This window comes from Schistocerca gregaria, chromosome 2 (assembly GCF_023897955.1).
Source record: "Schistocerca gregaria isolate iqSchGreg1 chromosome 2, iqSchGreg1.2, whole genome shotgun sequence".
Taxonomy (NCBI): Eukaryota; Metazoa; Arthropoda; class Insecta; order Orthoptera; family Acrididae; genus Schistocerca; species Schistocerca gregaria.
The window spans coordinates 40,459,942-40,479,780 of NC_064921.1; the positions used below are offsets into that span (position 1 = coordinate 40,459,942).

The 19,839-nt window shown below is 40.0% G+C and overlaps 1 protein-coding gene across 2 annotated transcripts in view; it reads right to left on the reverse strand.

Moving 5' to 3' along the window:
* The window catches only part of LOC126336280 (zinc finger protein 879-like), a 357,886-nt gene that overhangs the window by 107,553 nt on the left and 230,494 nt on the right, over window positions 1-19,839 (reverse strand). For both annotated transcript variants that reach the window (XM_049999798.1, XM_049999799.1), the window contains one exon: window positions 19,050-19,217. In XM_049999798.1, the coding sequence (XP_049855755.1) occupies window positions 19,050-19,217 (168 nt within the window). The remainder of the gene's footprint in view (window positions 1-19,049; window positions 19,218-19,839) is intronic.

Sequence of the window (19,839 nt, forward strand, 5' to 3'; positions counted from 1 at the left end):
CAACTTTCCTTTTCATAATATTGGTACATTCAATCCTGGATTTTCCATTGTTTGAAAAATTAAGACTTGGTTGCTGAAGGACATGGAAAAGAATAGAAAGTATAAAGCAAGAATAGCAGCCAAATTACAGAAAACTGAGAAAGGGGGAGTAGAAGAAGAATGGTCCTTATTCAAAGAAACCCTTGTTAGAGAAGCCATAGACATCCGTGGAAAAATTGTATCACACCAAAACTGAGGGAAACACATTGGCGGAATGACTGGGCAAAGACAGCAGTAAAAGATAGGAATGTACTGAAAACAAAATTAGACCATGGAAAATAGAAAACAGATGATAGACAAAATGAATTAGCAATTGAACATTGCCAGGGACAGGAACTAGCTGTAAAAAGACTAATCCAGGAAGAAAAGGAAAAGTGCTGGGAAGACTTCACTACAAAGATAGTGGAAGACTGTCACGGAAGTACAGAATTACTATTCAAAGTACTAAAGAGTAAACGAAATGAGTATGTTGATATCTTTGCCCTGAAAACAGATGACAGTAACTTAATATGAATAAAGAAAGGGATCAGGAATGAAATGAAAAAGTGCTGCAACATGGAGATGGTGACAACATAACCATCAATGACTCTGGAGTATTTAAAGAAGTCCAAACCAACAAACACACAGTAACATGACATGAGATAGAATGAACATTAAAGAGCATGAGGAATGGAACATCGAAAGGCTTTTATGATCTCAGCTCAGACGTGATAAAGGCAGCTAGAATATTAGGCTTAAACTGACTATATAGAATGTTATCAGTGGTTTGGAAAGAAAACAAAATCCCAGAAGATTGGAGTTAAGGATTCATCATGCCTCTGTTCAACAAAGGGCAATCGACGAAAATGTGGAAATTACAGAGGTATCACGCTGCTGTCACACACCCTGAAGCTGTTGGAAAAGATCACTCAAATGAGACTTAGAAAGACAGTAGAACCTTTGCTCAAAGAATAATAGGGATTCAAGAAAGACCGAGGTATTATTAATTTATTTATTTAATTGTGTCAGAAACACACACTATAGCTTACAAGTTACGCAAAATGTTCCAAAACATGGTACTATAAGCATTACAATTACAATCAAATACGGCGTGACCAGTCTGCAGCAATTTCGCGCATTCTTCCTTGGTGGCATTGATGATATTCTGTGGCGAGCATGTTGCTGGGCGTAGGCTGCAGACAAGAAGATGACTCTTTGCCTGTTCTTCACCATGTTCACATGCTGTGGAGTTGCATGTAAATCTCCACTTTTTCAAGTTGGTCTTTGTTCTTCCAATTCCAGAATTCAGCCTGTTGAAGGTCTTACATATTGACCAGCTTTCTTCGTTACCTGGTGGGAGGCTTTCGGTTGGATCATCCATCCTGCAAGGTGGCTGGATCTGGAATGCCATGAATTGAATGTGGTTCAGTGAGGCTTTCAGTTGAATGGGGAAAGCTTTTCCTCGACTTGGCCCTTGGTACTGCTGGCTGATAACTGCGTAATGTGTGGGTCTTCAGATACAGTGCCTTAGACTTTTCCAGTCTTTATGCACATTCACGATGAGTACCTGAAGGTGGGATCCCCACTAGACAATAAACAATAAACTTTATCAAGTGGTGTAGACTTCAGACATCCCGTAATGGGTCTGCAGGTTTCTTTCAAGGCGATATCCACTTGTTTACATTACTTGATCTGCACTAGACAGGGCAAGCATATTCTACTGCTGAATAACAAAGACCTACAGCAGAAGTTCTTAAGATGCGAGGATGAGTCCCCCAGGTTGTACCCAATAATTTCTGGAGGAATGTTGTTCCTTGCAGATACCTTCCGTTTGGTGTTCAAGCAAAGTATTCTGTGGGTAAGTGCTAGATCAAGAGTTACTCCAAGATATTTGAAAGTGAAGCAGAGTTCTAATTGCTTACCTTCCCAGAACACCTGCAATTTCCATGCTGCATGTCTATTTCTAATAACGCACAAATCTGTGTTTTTGCTGGGTTTGGCTTCAGCTGGTAATCTTGGTAATAGCCACCTCACACACAACACCGTCCAATTATGTGTCAGCTGATACCAGCAACCCGCCCACACACCGTCCTTCAGGTGAAGCTACAGTTTCAAGTAGGAAAACTGGCAAACATTCTCCACAATGTTTGATGAAAGGATTACAACAACTGATCCCGTTCCTGAGGCATATGAAGAGTTTCTGGAAGTAGTCCAGTACTGCTCAAGAAAAACCATTCCTAGAGGCTGCAGGACCAGTTAGCTTCAAGGTCTTACCTCTGAAACATCCACTTTATTGAAAGAATATCAAGGCCTATCCAAAAAAGAGGTACTATGGATCTTATTTTTGCAGTAAGAATGCCGAGAGAAAAGTACTTGGAATATGGAAGAAATACTGTGATCATATTTGTGGACATTGAAAAAGCATGTGACAGTGTTTCTCGAAACAAGATACATGGGAATGTTTGGAAGACCTAAGGGTTACAAAGTACCTATTCGATAAAGTCAAGATGCTATACCAAAAGTGTTACAGCTGTGTCCAGATAGGCACCAGACAATCAGAATGGTTTGAAATGAAGAGAGAAGTCCAACAAGGAAGTGCCCTATCACCACTCCCATTTGTAATAGTAATGGACAAGATCATAAAATCTATTAAGAAAATAGACAGCAAACCAAATGCCCTGCTTTTTGCTGATGATTTGATAGTATGGGGAGGGAAAGAAACTGAAGCACAGAAGAAACTTAATGATTGGAACAACATATTCAAAAATTTCAGACTAAAAATAAGTAAAACAAAGACAGCAGAAATGGCCATCAAAAGGCAACGAAGAACCTCAAATATATTTCTAGAAGGAGTCAAAGTAGAATCTGTTTCACATTTCAAGTACAGAGAAAGCGGGAACTCAAGAGACGAGACTGTTAATCAGGAAATACTCAGCAGGAAACACAAAGTCAAATCCGAAATCTTATCTGGGATGACAAAATGCCACGAAAAGCAAAAGCGACCATGGACCATACCTATTTCGTACCAATCCTAACATATGGTTTATAAACATGTACCCTACATTAAACAAAATCCTCAGCAGAACTTAGGCAACAGAAATGAGATTCATTAGGACTATGAATCAAACAACTAGAAAAGACAAATTAGAAATGAGGTGAACAGAAAAGTAGCTGGTATTGTGGTTCCTGTCACCAGTGTCATAACAAAACACATGTTTCAGTGGTATGGTCACACAGTGAGAATGAACAGCAAAAGAGCTGCTGAGTCTCACAGAAAGAAGACCACAGGAAAGACTAACAAACTGCTGGTTAGAGACTGTAAGATCAGATGTGGAGGAGAAAGGACACAAATGGGAAACTGTCCTGGAACAGCATATGTATGGAAACAGAAGGAGTTGCATGTAATATTATGGTATATTGATAATTTTTTACTTTTTGGACCACCTGACTACAACTGAATGAAACATAATTTTCATGCCATACGCGTTTTGTCTTTACCGTATTTACTCAAATCTAAGCCGCACTTTTTTCCCGCTTTTTATAATCCAAAAACCAGCCTGCGGCTTAGAATCGAGTGCAAAGTAAGCGGAAGTTCTAAAAATGTTAGTAGGTGCCGCCACAACTAACTTCTGCCATCGGATATATGTAGCGCTACACAGGCATGCTTTGCAGGCACAAAGATAAATATTGGCATCAGTAAATAAATTAAAAGAAAAGGTAGAAGAATGTAAACATTATGCTATGTATTCTTTCGTGTTTGCTGCTATCTCATTTAAATTCTGTCTGCCTAATTAACTATGAAACTAGAGTGAGACAACAGCAAGAATATAAATATCATGTCATGTTTATATTCGTATTATTTTTATGCTGAATAGTGATACAGTCAGAAATAAAGCACGGCAACTGACTAGATTTTTAAATCTAAGATGACTCATATTTGTGTGCAGAATGTAATGTACTGAAGGCGTCTGCAAAGATTTTCAAACGGAGAAAATTTTTCGCTAAACTCTCGTTCAGAACATCTTCTATCATACGTAGTCTATTATTTGGTTTTTGTTGATCATTATCAAAGAAAGCAGCAGTGTAAGTAACAACAAATAGCAGTCTAGCAACAGTTTCACGTATGAGACAATTCCTCTCTCTTCGTTTTATTGTAAGCTGCGGTAGCACGACCAGAAGCAAGCCATGCCACGAGCAGCGACAGGTCATAAGCACTCATTATCAGAAGGCGACAAACAATGCACGACACATTAAAATAATGCAGTTTCAGCTTAGAGTGACGTAAACACCTATCACAAAGAGAACGACACTTATCAGATCACAGCTAAATAAGCAATTGATTCAAACCAAACGAAGCACGTGAAAAAGGAAGAGTACCCGTACAAATAAGGACGGAGTGCCTGACACATAGCAATGGCTACTTGGTAAAGCTTAACTGTTAAGCTTGCAACTCAAACCAAACTACTGTAGCTGTATCTTCATCTAATCGACCTAAACTCTGTTTCATGTTACAATGGACCAACTTTGTTTTGATTTGGAGGTGTGGTCTAAAACTTTTCTCTCCCCTTGAATTTCGAGTCTCAAATTTCAGGTGCGGCTTAGACTCGGGAAAAAATTTTTTCCTTGATTTCGAGTCTCATTTTTCAGGTGCGGCTTAGATTTGAGTGCAGCTTAGATTCGAGTAAATACGGTATTATCTGCAAAGTATCTTCAGTGACCTGGACTATGTACATATCTTTACTATTTAGTTTACATTTTTGGGCAATATACCTATAGGTTATAAGCAGTTCTGGTGGTTGGTTTTAGCTATGATGTAGTAATACTTTAAATTCTAATTACAAGTTACATGGACAATTTTCTACATATTACGTTTCTGTTCCACTTTTGGTGCCATTCCTCTTCTTATAATTGCCACTTGGGGTATGGCATGAAAATTGTGTTTCGATCAGTTGTAGTTATACGGTCCAAAAGGTAAAAATTATCAATATAACGTAATATTACTTGCAACTGAGGAAGACAGGAGTGCAAAAGTTGAAAAACTATTTATGTGTTAATATCTTTTAAAGGATTACATGATGTTACATAAACAGAAAGATCCAACTGACAATATAAAATGCACAAATAATTGAACTGGTGGCTTACAGTGCCAACATGGCAGAAAAAAATCTTAAAATAATTTTACATGGGTAAAATAAGACAATTTTGTTTAGAAATGGTACAAATCTTTACAATGTCTTCATTCCAAGATGACAAAAATTTTGAGCGATCTTCCAGATAACAACTTGAGAAATTAAATTCAGAATTGCTGTTGGAATAAGAGTGACAATACAACTCACATATGAACTGGAACACTTTTATTTTACCTACATAAAGTAATCAACTTGCTTTACAAAAGTATGCAGATATATACAAGATAACAATTTACATATGACATTATACAAAGATGGTGTACAAAGAAATAAAAGTCAATTTAATATTTACACCTCTTAATATCAGTTCCCTAATTAATGTATTATAAATAGATTAACACACATAATGTAAAAAAATTGCCCAAAATCAAGCTGTAAATCAGACAACCTAAAGATCATACCATCTTGATATATATAGACTTACAACAATTTTAAAATATATAAAATAAGGAGAAAGCAAGGTGGTTAGGTAGAGCTGTGGTATATCACTAGTTACACTATATGATCAAAAGTATCCGGACACTTGGCTGAAAATGAATTACAAGTTCGTGATGCCCTCCTTAGCCTTGATGACAGCTTCCTCACACAGGCATACATTCAATCAGGTGCTCGAAGGTTTCTTGGGGAATGGCAGCCTATTCTTCATGGATTGCTGCACTGAGGAGAGGTATCATTGACAGTCAGTGAAGCATGGCATGAAGTCGGCATTCCAAAACATCCCAAGGGTGTTCTATAGGATTCAGGCCAGGACTCTCTGCAGGTCAGTCCATTACAGGGATGTTATTGTCATGTAACAACTCTGCCACAGACCGTACATTATAAAAAGGTGTTGAACGATGCAATCGTCATCCCCGAATTGCTCTTCAACAGGCATGAAGGCGCTTAAAACATCAATGTAGGCCTGTGTTGTGATAGTGCCACACAAAACAAAACAAGGGGTGCAAGCCCCCTTCATGAAAAACATGACCACACCGTAACACCATTGCCTCCATATTTTACTGTTGGCACTACACATGCGGGCAGATGACATTCACCGAGCATTCGCCATATCCACACCTTGCCATCGGATTGTCACATTGTGTACTGTGATTCATCATTCCACTCAGTGTTTTTCCGCTGTTTAACCATCCAACGTTTACACTCCTTGCACCAAGCAAGATGTCGTTTGGCATTTACCGGCATGATGTGTGCCTAATGAGCAGCTGCTTGACCATGAAATCCAAGTTTTCTCACCTCCTGCCTAACTGTCATAGTACTTTCAGTCGATTCTAAGGCAGTTTGGAATTGCTGTATGATGTCTGGATAGAAGTCTGCCTATTACACATTATGACCCTCTTCAACTGTTGTCGGTCTGTCAGTCAACAGACCAGGTAGGCCTGTAAGCTTTTGTGCTGTACGTGTCCCTTCAAGTTTCCACTTCACTATCACATCGGAAACAGTGGACCTAGGGAGGTTTAGCACTGTGGAAATCTTGCGTACATACGTATGACACAAAAGACACCCAATCATTTGACCATGTTTGTAGTCCGTGAGTTCTGCAGAGTGCCGCACTCTCCTCTCTACTGACTACTGAGGTCACTGGTATGGAGTATAGACAGAAAGATCCAGTCAACAATATAAAATATACACATATTATTAATGCAGTTTTGTCATATGATGACATGATGAAGACCAAGGCTGTTGTCTGAAGACAAATGTTGATGGTGTTACAGCACCAACCAGCCACAAATTTACTTTCAGTTCCTTTATTCAAAGGGTACCGTTACCGGTTTCGAATTGTTGTGATTCATCCTCAGACGGTTTACACGCTTTCTTTATGACATGTGGTGTGTTTTTTAATGGATTAATTGTCCTAAAATATAAATAATACATAATTATAAACACGCCACACACAGATGGTTGCGTTACAGATTTTCGTTGCATGTGACTTACGTGAAACGTCGGTTTGGAGTGTTCGTTTCCATAACATTCGTCCAACATATGTAAATGCATTCCCAAGGCATACTTATTGTTGCACTCATAAATTGTTCTCAATAAACACTTTAGATTTGTCACCGAGAAGATTTCTACCACACACCATATGTTTTGATACATACAAAGAACTTACAAACATATGAGTATCACAGATCCTACGATATATTGTAACATTTGACAATGATGTCCTATGTTTGGAAAAGATCATATATTCACTTACGAAACTGTAATGCCTTTTACACTAGTACAGAGACATTGAATTTTTGAGTTGATATTGTTAAATTAATTATAAAGTGTTTTTTTTTTTTTATTTTTAAAAACAAAGATGATGTAACTTACCAAACGAAAGCGTTGGTATGTTGATAGAGACAATAACAAACACAAACAAACACACAAATATTTCAGGCTTTTGCAACCCACGGTTGCGTCATCAGGAAAGAGGGAAGGAGAGGGAAAGATGAAAGGATGTGGGTTTTAAGGGAGAGGGTAAGGAGTCATTCAAATCCCGGGAGTGGAGAGACTTATCTTGGGGGGCGGGGGGGACAGGTATACACTCGCACACACATATCCATCTGCACATATACAGACACAAGCAGACATATGTAAAGGCAAAGAGTTTGGGCAGAGACGTCAGTCGAGGCGGAAATACACAGGCAAAGATGTTGTTGAATAGCAGGTGAAGTATGAGCAGCGGCAACTTGAAAGTAGCAGAGGTTGAGGCCTGATAGGTAACGGGAAGAGAGGATATATTGAAGGACAAGTTCCCATCTCCAGAGTTCTAATAGGTTGGTGTCAGTGGGAAGTATTAGGAGAACCCGGATGGTGTAACACTGTGTCAAGATGTGCTGGCTGTTGAGTTGAGTTGAGGTTCGAGAGGAAATTCAGGAGTTGTTCTTCACTGTGAGTCCAGATAATGAAGATGTCATCAATAAATGTGTACCAAACTTTGGGTTGGCAGGCCTGGGTAACCAAGAAGGGTTCCTCTAAGCGACCCATAAATAGGTTGGCGTACGATGGGGCCATCCTGATACCCATGGCTGTTTCCTTTAATTGTTGGTATGTCTGGCCTTCGAAAGTGAAGAAGTTGTGATTTAGGATGAAGCTGGCTAAGGTGGGGAGGAAAGAGGTTTTTGGTAGGGTGGCAGGTGATCAGCGTGAAAGGAAGTGCTCCATCGCAGCGAGGCCCTGGACGTGCGGGATATTTGTGTATAAGGAAGTGGCATCAATGGTTACAAGTATGGTTTCCGGGGGTAACAGATTGGGTAAGGATTCCAGGTGTTCGAGAAAGTGCTTGGTGTCTTTGATGAAGGAAGGGAGACTGCATGTAATGGGTTGAAGGTGTTGATCTACATAGGCAAAGAGACGTTCTGTAGGGGCTTGGTAACCAGCTAGAATGGGGCGGCCGGGATGATTGGGTTTGTGAATTTTAGGAAGTAGGTAGAAGGTAGGGGTGTGGGGTGTTGGGTGTCGGTGGGGTCAGGAGGTTGATGGAGTCAGGTTTTGTAAGGGGCCTAATGTTCTGAGGATTCCTTGCAGGTCTGCCTGGACATCAGGAATGGGATTACCTTGGCAAACTTTGTATGTAGTGTTGTCTGAAAGCTGGCGCAGTCCCTCAGCCACATACTCCCGACGATCAAGTACCACGGTCATGGAATCCTTGTCCACCGGAAGAATGACGATGAATTGGTCAGCCTTCAGATCATGGATAGCCTGGGCTTCAGCTGTGGTGATGTTGGGAGTAGGATTATGGTTTTTCAAGAAGGATTGAGAGGCAAGGCTGGAAGTGAGAAATTCCTGGAAGGTTTGGAGAGGGTGATTTTGAGGAAGAGGAGGTGGGTCTCGCTGTGACGAAGGATGGAACTGTTCCAGGCAGGGTTCAATTTGGATAGAGTCTTGGGAAGTTGGATCATTAGGAGTAGGATTACGATTATTTTTCTTCGTGGCAAAGTGATATTTCCAGCAGAGAGTACGAGTGTAGGACAGTAAATCTTTGACGAGGGTTGTTTGGTTGAATCTGGAAGTAGAGCTGAAGGTCAGGCCTTTAGATAGGACAGAGGTTTCGGATTGGGAGAGAGGTTTGGAGGAAAGGTTAACTACTGAATTAGGGTGTTGTGGTTCCAGATTCTATTGATTAGAATTTGAGGTTTTGGGGGGAATTGAGCTGGAAGTGTGAGATTGAGTAGATGGGAGAGACTGGGTCTGTTTACCTTTCCGGAGGTGGGAAACCAGGAGATTGGTTAGTTTTTTTGAGGTGGCTGGTGGCATGCTGTTCTAATTTTCGGTTGGCCTGTAGGAGGATGCTGTGAACAGCCGGTGTGGATGTGGGAGAGGAAAGATTGAGGACTTTTATGAAGGATAGGAGTTGATGAGCGTGTTCATTGGCTGAGTTGATATGTAGGTGAACGATTAGGCAGGTGAGGGCTATGGATTGTTCAGTTTGGAACTGGTATAGGGACTGATGGAAAGACGGGTTACAGCCTGAGATGGGAACTTTAAGTGTGAGGGCTTTAGAGGTAATGCCAAAAGTCAGACAAGCCTGAGTAAATAAAATATGGGAGTGTAATCTGGGTAGGGCGAAGGCATGTTTGTGGAGGGACTGTAAATAAAGCTTAATGGGGTCGTTGTGGGGATTTTGTGAGGGTGTCATGGTATTAGAAGGTGGAAAGTGTAACATGAGGCTGAAATGAAAACAAAAATAAAAATATATGGGGAAAGATAAAGGTGAAGTAGAAAGCAACTGGAGATCTGGTGTGAAAAAAATCAAAAAAGTGTTGGTTAAAGCGGAGCTATGTTGATCCTATGGTGAACTTAGGTTGGTAAACAATGATGTGCACAAGGTTAGGTGGTTGTGTTGCCTCCAAAACACGTTAAAGTGTGGAGAAATTCAGGAAAATTTTGAAAAAACTGCGTGTAAATGTATTAAAAGGAGTGGTTTTGTGGTGGCAGATTATGAAAATGAGGCTAACAATTGTCTGACGAAGAAATAATGACGTTAAAACCTGTGGGAAGCAGCTAAAAATTGATTGGTGATTTGGGAAAAACGGAAATGGAAATATAGCGAAAGTTGTTAGAATTAGCCGAAATGGTTGTTTAATAGGGGAAAGGAACTGTTTGTGAACTGAGAACGGTAGATTTTATAGCAGCGGTAGTGTTGAAAGCAGACAAAAAATTTTTGGTTATGGTTTGGAAGTAAGTTACATATTATTGAGTATATATACCTGTATGCAGGATAAAATTGTATGATACATTAAGGTAAAAAGGAAAAGATGAATACAAAGTGAAACTACTTGCGCAAACAAAAAGAGAAAGTAAGATGACAGAAAAGATTTCGAAATGCAAGAGTGACAATAACAAATGTAATTGTTGGGTTCAAATTAATGATATGAATATAATAGAGGGAAACATTCCACGTGGGAAAAAATATATCTAAAAACAAAGATACTCTAACTTACCAAACGAAAGCGTTGGTATGTTGATAGGACAATAACAAACACAAACACACACACAAATTTCAAGCTTTCGCAACCCACCGTTGCTTCATCAGGAAAGAGGGAAGAAGAGGAAGAGACGAAAGGATGAGGGTTTTAAGGGAGAGGGTAAGGAGTCATTCCAATCCGGGGAGCGGAAAGACTTACCTTGGGGGAAAAAAGGGACAGGTATACACTCGCGCACACACACACACACATATCCATCCGCACATATACAGATACAAGCAGACATACGTAAAGGCAAAGAGTTTGGGCACAGATGTCAGTCGAGGCAGAAGTACAGAGGCAAAGATGTTGTTGAATGACAGGTGAGGTATGAACGGCGGCAACTTGAAATTAGCGGAGGTTGAGGCCTGGTGGGTAATGGGAAGAGAGGATATATTGAAGGGCAAGTTCCCATCTCCAGAGTTCTGATAGGTTGGTGTCAGTGGGAAGTATTCGGAGAACCCGGATGGTGTAACACTGTGTCAAGATGTGCTGGCTGTGCACCAAAGCATGTTTAGCCACAGGGTGATCCTCATTACCAACAAACACTGTCTGCCTGTGTCCATTCATGCAAATGGACAGTTTGTTGCTGGTCATTCCCAGATAGAAAGCTTCACGGTGTAGGCAGGTCAGATGGTAAATCACGTAGATGCTATCCACATGGCTCTTCCTACAATTCCGGACTGTAGTCAACTGTAACTCAGCCACGACAACCCCATGTATCCCCTATACTGAATGTACTGTGCATTGCATCTAATTAATTCTCCTGTCATCATTTGATGTTACCTTTATTGGCTGCCCAGTCCCACATCATTCCCTACTCCTGTACAAAGGTATGTTTCTGTGCCTGGTGCTTTACATTCTACTATGAAGACATCCTAAACGAGTATAAAGACTTATCTGGTTAATTTTGATATGTAATCTTGCTAGCAAATTACAAATACAAACTGTTTATTGGTAAGCACGACTCAGTGATGACACTTTCATCATATGCTCTCACGGAAAAAAACAAACTCTCAGGATTTCGAAATGATATAATTCTAATAAAGCCCGCAGTGGAAAAAGATAAACAAGGTCAAATTTCATTTCTGGATGTACAGGTACTTACCAAACTAACAGAACTTCTGGGCACAAACTCTACTGAAAGCACACACGCAAAGACAGGTACCTTCACAAAAATTCCATCATTGGGGAGTGATTAAGATACTAGAGGACTACACTAAAATGATCTGGGGGCAAGATTATTTGAAGAACAAGCTCGATAATTTAAGAATTACTTTTAAAAAATAGCTATTCTTACAAGGAAATAAAAGAGAGCACTACACCCTATACCAGCTAATGGTATGGTTTTCCTCCCACCCACAAAAAAAGTTACAGAGTGCACCAACAGACTGCTAGAAAGACATTGTATTGACACAGTGTCTGAACTGATAAGAAAGGTGCATGAACATTTCAACACTGCAAAGAACTTACACCCTTCATTTGCCCATAACAAGAGTACACAAAAATCTTGTACATTAAGTCAGGTGTTCATAGGAACAGATGACAATTGCTCTTGCAGTCTTTAATCTGAGTATGAATGGTTCATTCATACTCAGGTTAAAGACTGCAAGAGCAATTGTCATCGGAAAAATCACGTTGACAGTAACAGATGCACAGCAGTAATGCAAAGGGACCAGGGAACCACAAAATTTGATCCTCTGATACAAATAGTTTATTAAGGTCCAATAATTATTATGCTAGGATGTACAGAGACTGCAGAAATTAATAATGATAAAAACAAATGTAACAAAGCAGAAAAAGGATTGAAATGAGACAAGTTGTGAGACTCAGTGCTAAATAAAGGAAACAGCACCAATTATTTTTCTGTGCAAGCTCTGTAACACTTGTCGGTGTGACTCTGCAATCTTAGGCAGCAGACAGATGATGCTGTGACCTGGTTGTTGTGTGACTGACTGTAAACAGTTCAGCAGTTTTGGTTTAGTAAACAAGTTTACATTTGAAAAGTGTTATGTTTTTCCAGCCTCTGGGGATATCTGCTGGGGATGAAACATTATGCTCAAACACATGCCTTAGACCATAGCCTAAAACCTATAAAACAAATGTCACTAAGAATACTGAAAAATTTACAGCAGACTCATGTGTGGTATATAGACACATGTAACAAAAAACAGAGTTCATTAGCTTTCAAGCTCTTGGTCTTTTTCTAGTAGAAAGCAAACACATTCACATATGTGGCCATACAGACACATACTGTACTGCAGTTATGGCAACACTGATTTGGTGTTTGTGAATGGGTGTACTTTCTACTAGAAGAAGTGTGAGAGCTCAAAGTTAGTGAACACTGTTTCCTCTTACATGTTTACATGTGCCACATTTATAGGTGAGTGGTTGTCTTTCCCTTATTATATGTACTGCTCCATTCAGGAATTTTCATTATTGCTATGTACTGAAAAATTTACTAAAGAGATGAGATCATCAGCTGAATATATGACAGAAAACCATAGTGACAGTTTGCTCAGAATTAAGTACTTTTATCTGCAATGCACAAAATACGGATAGAAAAAAAGTTTTCAGGTTTGGGGAATAAAATGTTATACACAGAACTATATCATAAATGTAATGATCATGAAATGAACAAAGCTAATATTGTGTAACTGTATTAAACTGTGTACTGCAGATTTCTTCTGTAACCTTTCAACAAAAATTTTTTATATAAATAATTGACATTCACGTTTCTTATCTTGTACTTTAGTTCTGGCTCTTCAGGTAGAGTAATGTGACATGTGTTACTAAAGTAGAGACACGGTCTTTTTTTTCTTCTTTTTCTTTTTGTTTCTGGTCTCTTCACACATTGAAATCGTGTCCCCTTTGGAATAATTCCATTTCTGCAGCTGTACAGCAATGGAAGTGTTGTTTACAATTCCAGAAGTTTTCTGCCAGAATACCTTTCAGCTTGTCAGTTATGCTCTTCTGGATATTATCCGTCACTTGTGTGTCTCAACAACACAGTGAGCGATATCACAGTTTTGAGCACAATGGAAGAGTATCTGTTGGGAGGCCAGACAAAGTGTGGTTCCTGAAGGTAGTAGCAGCCTTTTCAGTAGTTGCTGGGGCAACAGTCTGAAGTTTTCGTATTGATTATTATTATTATTATTATTATTATATGTACTTATTATATCATGGCACGACAGACATTTTGTAACAAGGTTTTAAATTGTAAGATATTTCCAGGGGCAGATGTGAAATCTGACCACAATTTATTGGTTATGAATTGTAGATTAAAACTGAAGGAAAAAAAAGGTCAGTAATTAAGGAGAAGGGAATCAGACAAGCTGAGACAGCCAAAGGTTTTTGATAGTTTCTGAGGGAATTTTAGATATCAATTAACCGAATGAGAAGAAAAAAATACACTAGGAAATTAAGGGGTGGCTTTGAGAGATGAAATACTGAAGGCAGCACAGGATCAAATAGGGACGAAGACACGGCCCGATAAAAATCCATGGTCAACACATGAGATATTGTATTTAATTGATAACATTAGAACATATAAAATTGCAGCAAATGAAGCAGGCAAAGAGGAACAGAAATGTCTAATGAGATTGATAGGAAGTGCAAAATGACCAAGCAGGAATGGATACAAAACACTGTATGGGTGTAGCAGCATATATATAACTACGGGAAAGGTAGACACCACCTACAGGAACATTAATGAGGCCTTTGGAGAAAAGAGAAGCAATTCTAGGACTATTAAGAGTTCAGATGCAAAATCAGTCCCAAGAAAAGAAGCAAAAGCTGAAAAATTGGAAGGAGTATACAAAGGGAAATGAACATGGCAATATTACATTAAGGAAAGAGAAGATGGATAAGGAGATAATATACTGTAATAAGGATTTGACAAAGCACTGTAAGACCTAATCAGAACCATGCCCTTACAGCAGATGACATGCTGTCTGAGCCAGCCATGACAGAATTATTCCATCTGTTGTGCAAGATCTATGAGACAGATGAAAGACCCTCAGATTTCAACAAGAATGTAATAATTCCAATTCCAAAGAAAGCAGGTGCTGACAGGCGTGAATATTATCGAACTATCAGTGCAGTAAGTAATGGTTGCAGAATACTAACATGAATTAATTACAGAAGAATGGAAAAACTTCTAGAAGCCAACCTCCGGAAAATCAGTTTGGATACCAGAGAAATGTAGGAACACGCGAGGCAGTACTGCCCCTACAACTTATCTTAAAAGAGAAGACAAGGAAGGGAAACATATATTTACAGCTTTTGACAATGATGGCTGGAATACATTCTTTGACATTCTGAAGGTAGCAGAGGCAAAATACTGGGAACAAAAGACTAAATAAAACTTGTACAGAAACAAGGTGGCAGTTATCAAGGGGTATGAAAGAGAAACTGTGGTTGAGAAGGAAGTGAGATAGTGTTGTAACCTATACCCAGTGTTATTTGATCTGCATATTGAGCAAGCAAGGAAGGAAAAGAAAGAAAATTTGGAAGAAGAAATGAAATTTCAGGGAGAAGAAATAAAAACGCCAAGATTTGCAGATGGCAACTTGAAAAAGGATTTGAACAGAATGGACAGTTTCTTGAAAGGAGAATACGAGATGAACTTTAACAAAAGCAAAAATGGGATAATGGAATGGAGTCAAATTAAATCAGGCAATGTTGAGCAAATTAGATTACAAAGCAAATTAGATTACAAAGCAAGACAATAAAATGGCAGAGGAGTTTTGATATGTGAGCAGTAAAATGACAGATGATGGTGAAATGAGGGGGGGCATAAGAAATGTAGACTGTAAATGGCTCAAAAAACGTTTCTGAAGAAGAGAAATTCATCAACATCAACATTAGGAAATCTTTTCTGAAAGTGTCTTTCTGGAATGTATCCTTATATGGAAGTGAAATGTGGATGATAAACAATTCAGACAAAAAGAGTATAGAAGTTTTTAATGTGGTGCTACAGAAGAAAGCTGAATATTATATTATTACATCATGTAACTAATAAGAAAGAATGGAACAGTATTGAGGAGAAAACAAATTGTGGTGTAACTTGTCTAAAAGGAGAGATCACATACAGTATTATGAAAAAGATAGTTGCTACTCCTCATATAATGGGGATTCTGAGTAGCAGATAGGCACAACAAAAAGATTGCCAGAAAATGAGCTTTTAGCCAGCAGGGTCTTCATCACACAACACACACACAAAACTCATACAAGACTGTGTAGTCTCTGGCTGCTGAGGCTATAACTGCAAGCAGCAGTGCATGATCTTTCCATCCTTCCTAAACACTAAGAATTCCAAACCCCTCATCAAGTTCAGATTCATTGATGACATCTTCATGATCTGTATTGAGGGTGATAACACCCTATCCACATTCCTCCAGAACCTCAACACCTTCTCCTCCATTCACTTGCCCTGGTCCTACTCAACCCAACAAGCCATCTTCCTTGATGTTGACCTCCACCTCAAAGATGGCTACATCACCACTTCCAGCCATATCAAATCTAAGAACCGCCACCAATTCGACACCTGCCACAATTCCTTACCAGAAGTCCCTTTGGTACAGCCTAGCCACCCCGGGGCGTCACATCTGTAGCAATGACCTAACTCTCTCGAAATGCACCGAGAGTTTCACTGAGACCTCCACAAAGTGTAACTGCTCTCCCACCCTCGTACAAAACTCCCAAGACTTAGCTCTCTAATCTCCAACGATCGCCTGAAGCCCCAGTGCCCGGTCACGGAGGAGCATTCTCCTCGTGACTCCATACCAGCCAGGACTGGAGCAACTGAATCACATTCTCCATCAGAATTTCGACTACCTCTCGTCATGCCCTGAAATAAGGAATGTCCTACTCACTATCCTTCCCACCTCTCCCACAGTGATATTCCACCACCCACTGAACCTACACAATATCCTTGCCCATCCCTACACAACTCCTGCTCCCAACCCCTTGCCTGATGGCTCATTTCCCTGTAATACACCTAGATGTAAGACCTGTCTCATACAGCCTCACATCACCACCTACTCCAGTCAAGTCACAAGCATCACCTATCCCACCAAAGGCAGGGCTACCTGTGAAACCATTCATGTGATCTAGAAGCTAAGCTGTGATGCATTCTATGTGGTCATGACAGTTAACAAGCCATCTGTCCACACGAACGGCCACCAACATAGTGAGGCCGAGAAACAACTGGACCACCTCATTGCCAAGCACTCCACCCGACACAATGTTCTTCACTTCAGTGACTGCTTCACAGCCTGTGCCATCTGGATCCTTCCCACCAACACCAGATTTTCTGTTCCGCGTAGGTAAGAACTCTCCCTGTAACATATCCTATGTTCCCGTAACCCTCCTGGCCTCAACTTTTGCAAGTCTTTGTCCTTACCCTCTAGACCCTTCCCTGTTTCCTCTCTGGCACTACACAGTCCTTTAATCCAACTACACACCCACAGTCTTTTTACCTCTCTCCTTTTGTGCTAACAGTCCCCTGCCCTCTGTCTAACCTCCCAACTGCACAAGGCTACCCTACCCTCTCTCCTACTTGTCCCTGTACAAGCAGCATTTTACCGCCCCCCAATCCTTCCCTGCAATTCCTTCCCCTCCCCACCCCAGCCTTACACTACTGCGCAGTTGTGTCTCCCTCATGTGCTGCAGCTTGCAGTGTGGCCTCAGCAGCCAGAGACTGCGATCGTGTGTGTGTGTGTGTGTGTGTGTGTGTGTGTGTGTGTGTGTGTGTGTTCTATCTCCAACAAAGGCCTTGTTGCCCAAAAGCTCATTTTCTGACAGTGTTTAGTTTTTTTTTCTTTTTTCTTTTTCTGCACTATACGCTCAGAAGCAACTAGGTTGCAGTAGTTATTCACAAATGGAGGGTCTTTCAGAGGATACAGTAGCATGGAGAGCTGCATCAAACTAGTCTTCTCACCGAAGACCATGACAACAGCAGCAAAGTAATGCCCTTTCGAGCAGTTTCTTGAGCTGAGGGAATTAAAAAAGTAATACGGAGTGAGATACAGCAAATGAGGGGGGGGGGGGGGGGGGGGTGTTGTTTGTTAAACTGTGCCTGGTTGGGCAAATGCCACCCTTTCTGAGAGGACTTCCTAAAAAGAGTTCACTCTTATATAAAAAAAGAGCAATTAATTTACTTTCAATTTGCCCATTTTCAGTCTCTAGACTTTCGATGTTGTGCGTTAGGATAGTATTCTAAAACACACATTTCCCCACGGGTGGCACTGTTTTGAAGCATTCTAGCTCCTTCTAAAAGTGTTTCGAAGATAAAGAGACACAATTGATTTTTGTTCTGCTCAGTCATGAGGTTTCTTGCAACACTCTTTGCCTGCCCACATCCTAGGCTAAAACATGATAAGCACGGCAATCTTTAAATTTAGTTTCCTACTGAATTCTCACCAAAAATCAACAGTATTATTTCACATGACACTTCACTCTTTCGTCCGCACTGTCGTATGTCTCGAGGTCAAATGTCTTTCCATGCTAGCACTGTCTTCCTCTTCTTCTCAGAATGCTAAAATGAACATGTGACATCTAAACACTTATGCCCTCAGTGGGAAATGTACTCCATTAGCTCCTTGTCTTTTTGTAAATCATGAAAGCAGTTTTGCCAAGCTCCACACACGATTTGATGGCACAGCATTGCTCGTGGTTTTGCCAGTTAAGTTCATAAAGTTCTTTACAAAGTAAACTTCACTTCATCAATATCAAAAGCACTGATTGCCACTCACCATGCAGAGGAGGCATTAAGTTGTAGAAAGGCACAATGAAAAGAAAGATAGAAATCTTCAGCTTTCAGACTATCTTCATCAGAACTAGAAAACATACACATTCACATGAGCACGACTCTGACTACTGTCATTTCTAGCCTCCTTTGTGCCTGGAGATGACAGTGGACATACGTGTCAGAGTTAGGCTGGTGTGAAGTGTGCATGTTCTAGTTCTGATGACGAATCTAGCTGGAGAGCTAAACATTCTTAGAATTCTTTTCATTGCATTTGTCTGTGACTCAATGCAACCTCTTTGTGGTGAGGAAAAATCTAAGCTTCCCATATTGTTATTATTCCACCCTGGACTTCCATTGTTTAAACATTCACTTCAGGTGCTCTCACCAAGTGTGTAACAATTGCAGTAAATTCAGACTGTATTGATTCAAGGGATGATACGGCATTACTGCTGTGTGAAGAAGGGAGCAACAGAATTTAGTCTGTGCAGTGTTGCTATTCACATTACTTTACCAACAAGTTTCATACCTTTAAGGATGCAATTAACTACTTTATACGCTCTTTACACACTGTTCTTTATCATACTACTATACATTTGATATTTGAAGTTTCTAGAATTAATAAAGCACACATAAAGTACTTACCCTTTCCCACAAACTGGGCAGTGATGTGGTTTTTCTCCTGAATGGGTCAAAATGTGGTAATCTAAACTGCCTTTCGCTATAAAACTTTTACCACATACGTCACATATGTAATTTCGCTCTCCTGTGTGTATCTTACGGTGAGTCTCCAACGTATGTTTTGTAGCAAAGCTAGAACAAGAGAAAAGTAGTAAAGTCAAGGAACAATGGATATTCTCCACTCAATACAAAACAATGAAGAAAAAAAATGAAATGACTCTGTGGCATCAGCCCCATCTGGGGTTGTTGAGCTGCCAGTGCCGTCTTTCTATCTGATGCTTCTTGATGTAGATGAGATGAAATGATGAGGACAACAGGAACACTTAGCCGCTGAGTGAACAAAATCTGCAATCTAGTGGGGAATTGAATCCGGGACACCACCAATATAGATGCAATGCTAACCAGTAGACTATGAGGTGAAGAACATACAGGTGCCTCAGATCAGGAAGGAAATGAAATAATCTTAAGTTTCACAAGCCTCAAGAGTATTGTCGTTAAACGGTGTTTTTGGATTAAACAATATTACAATTAGTGCAACATCTGTTTTCACCATGTCTTTTTCCTACTTTGCTATGCTTTTCCATTATTAGGGTACCGAATGACTACCATATCCTTACGTAAGGGTTTTTTGTTCTTTTTTTCCCTTTATTACCATTACCAGTAACAAGCTTTGTCAACTATTGTATCATTTATTTAGCAACATGTTTTGAGAGAATACCTCATCTTCAGGCTAAATGGCGTATCAAAAACAATT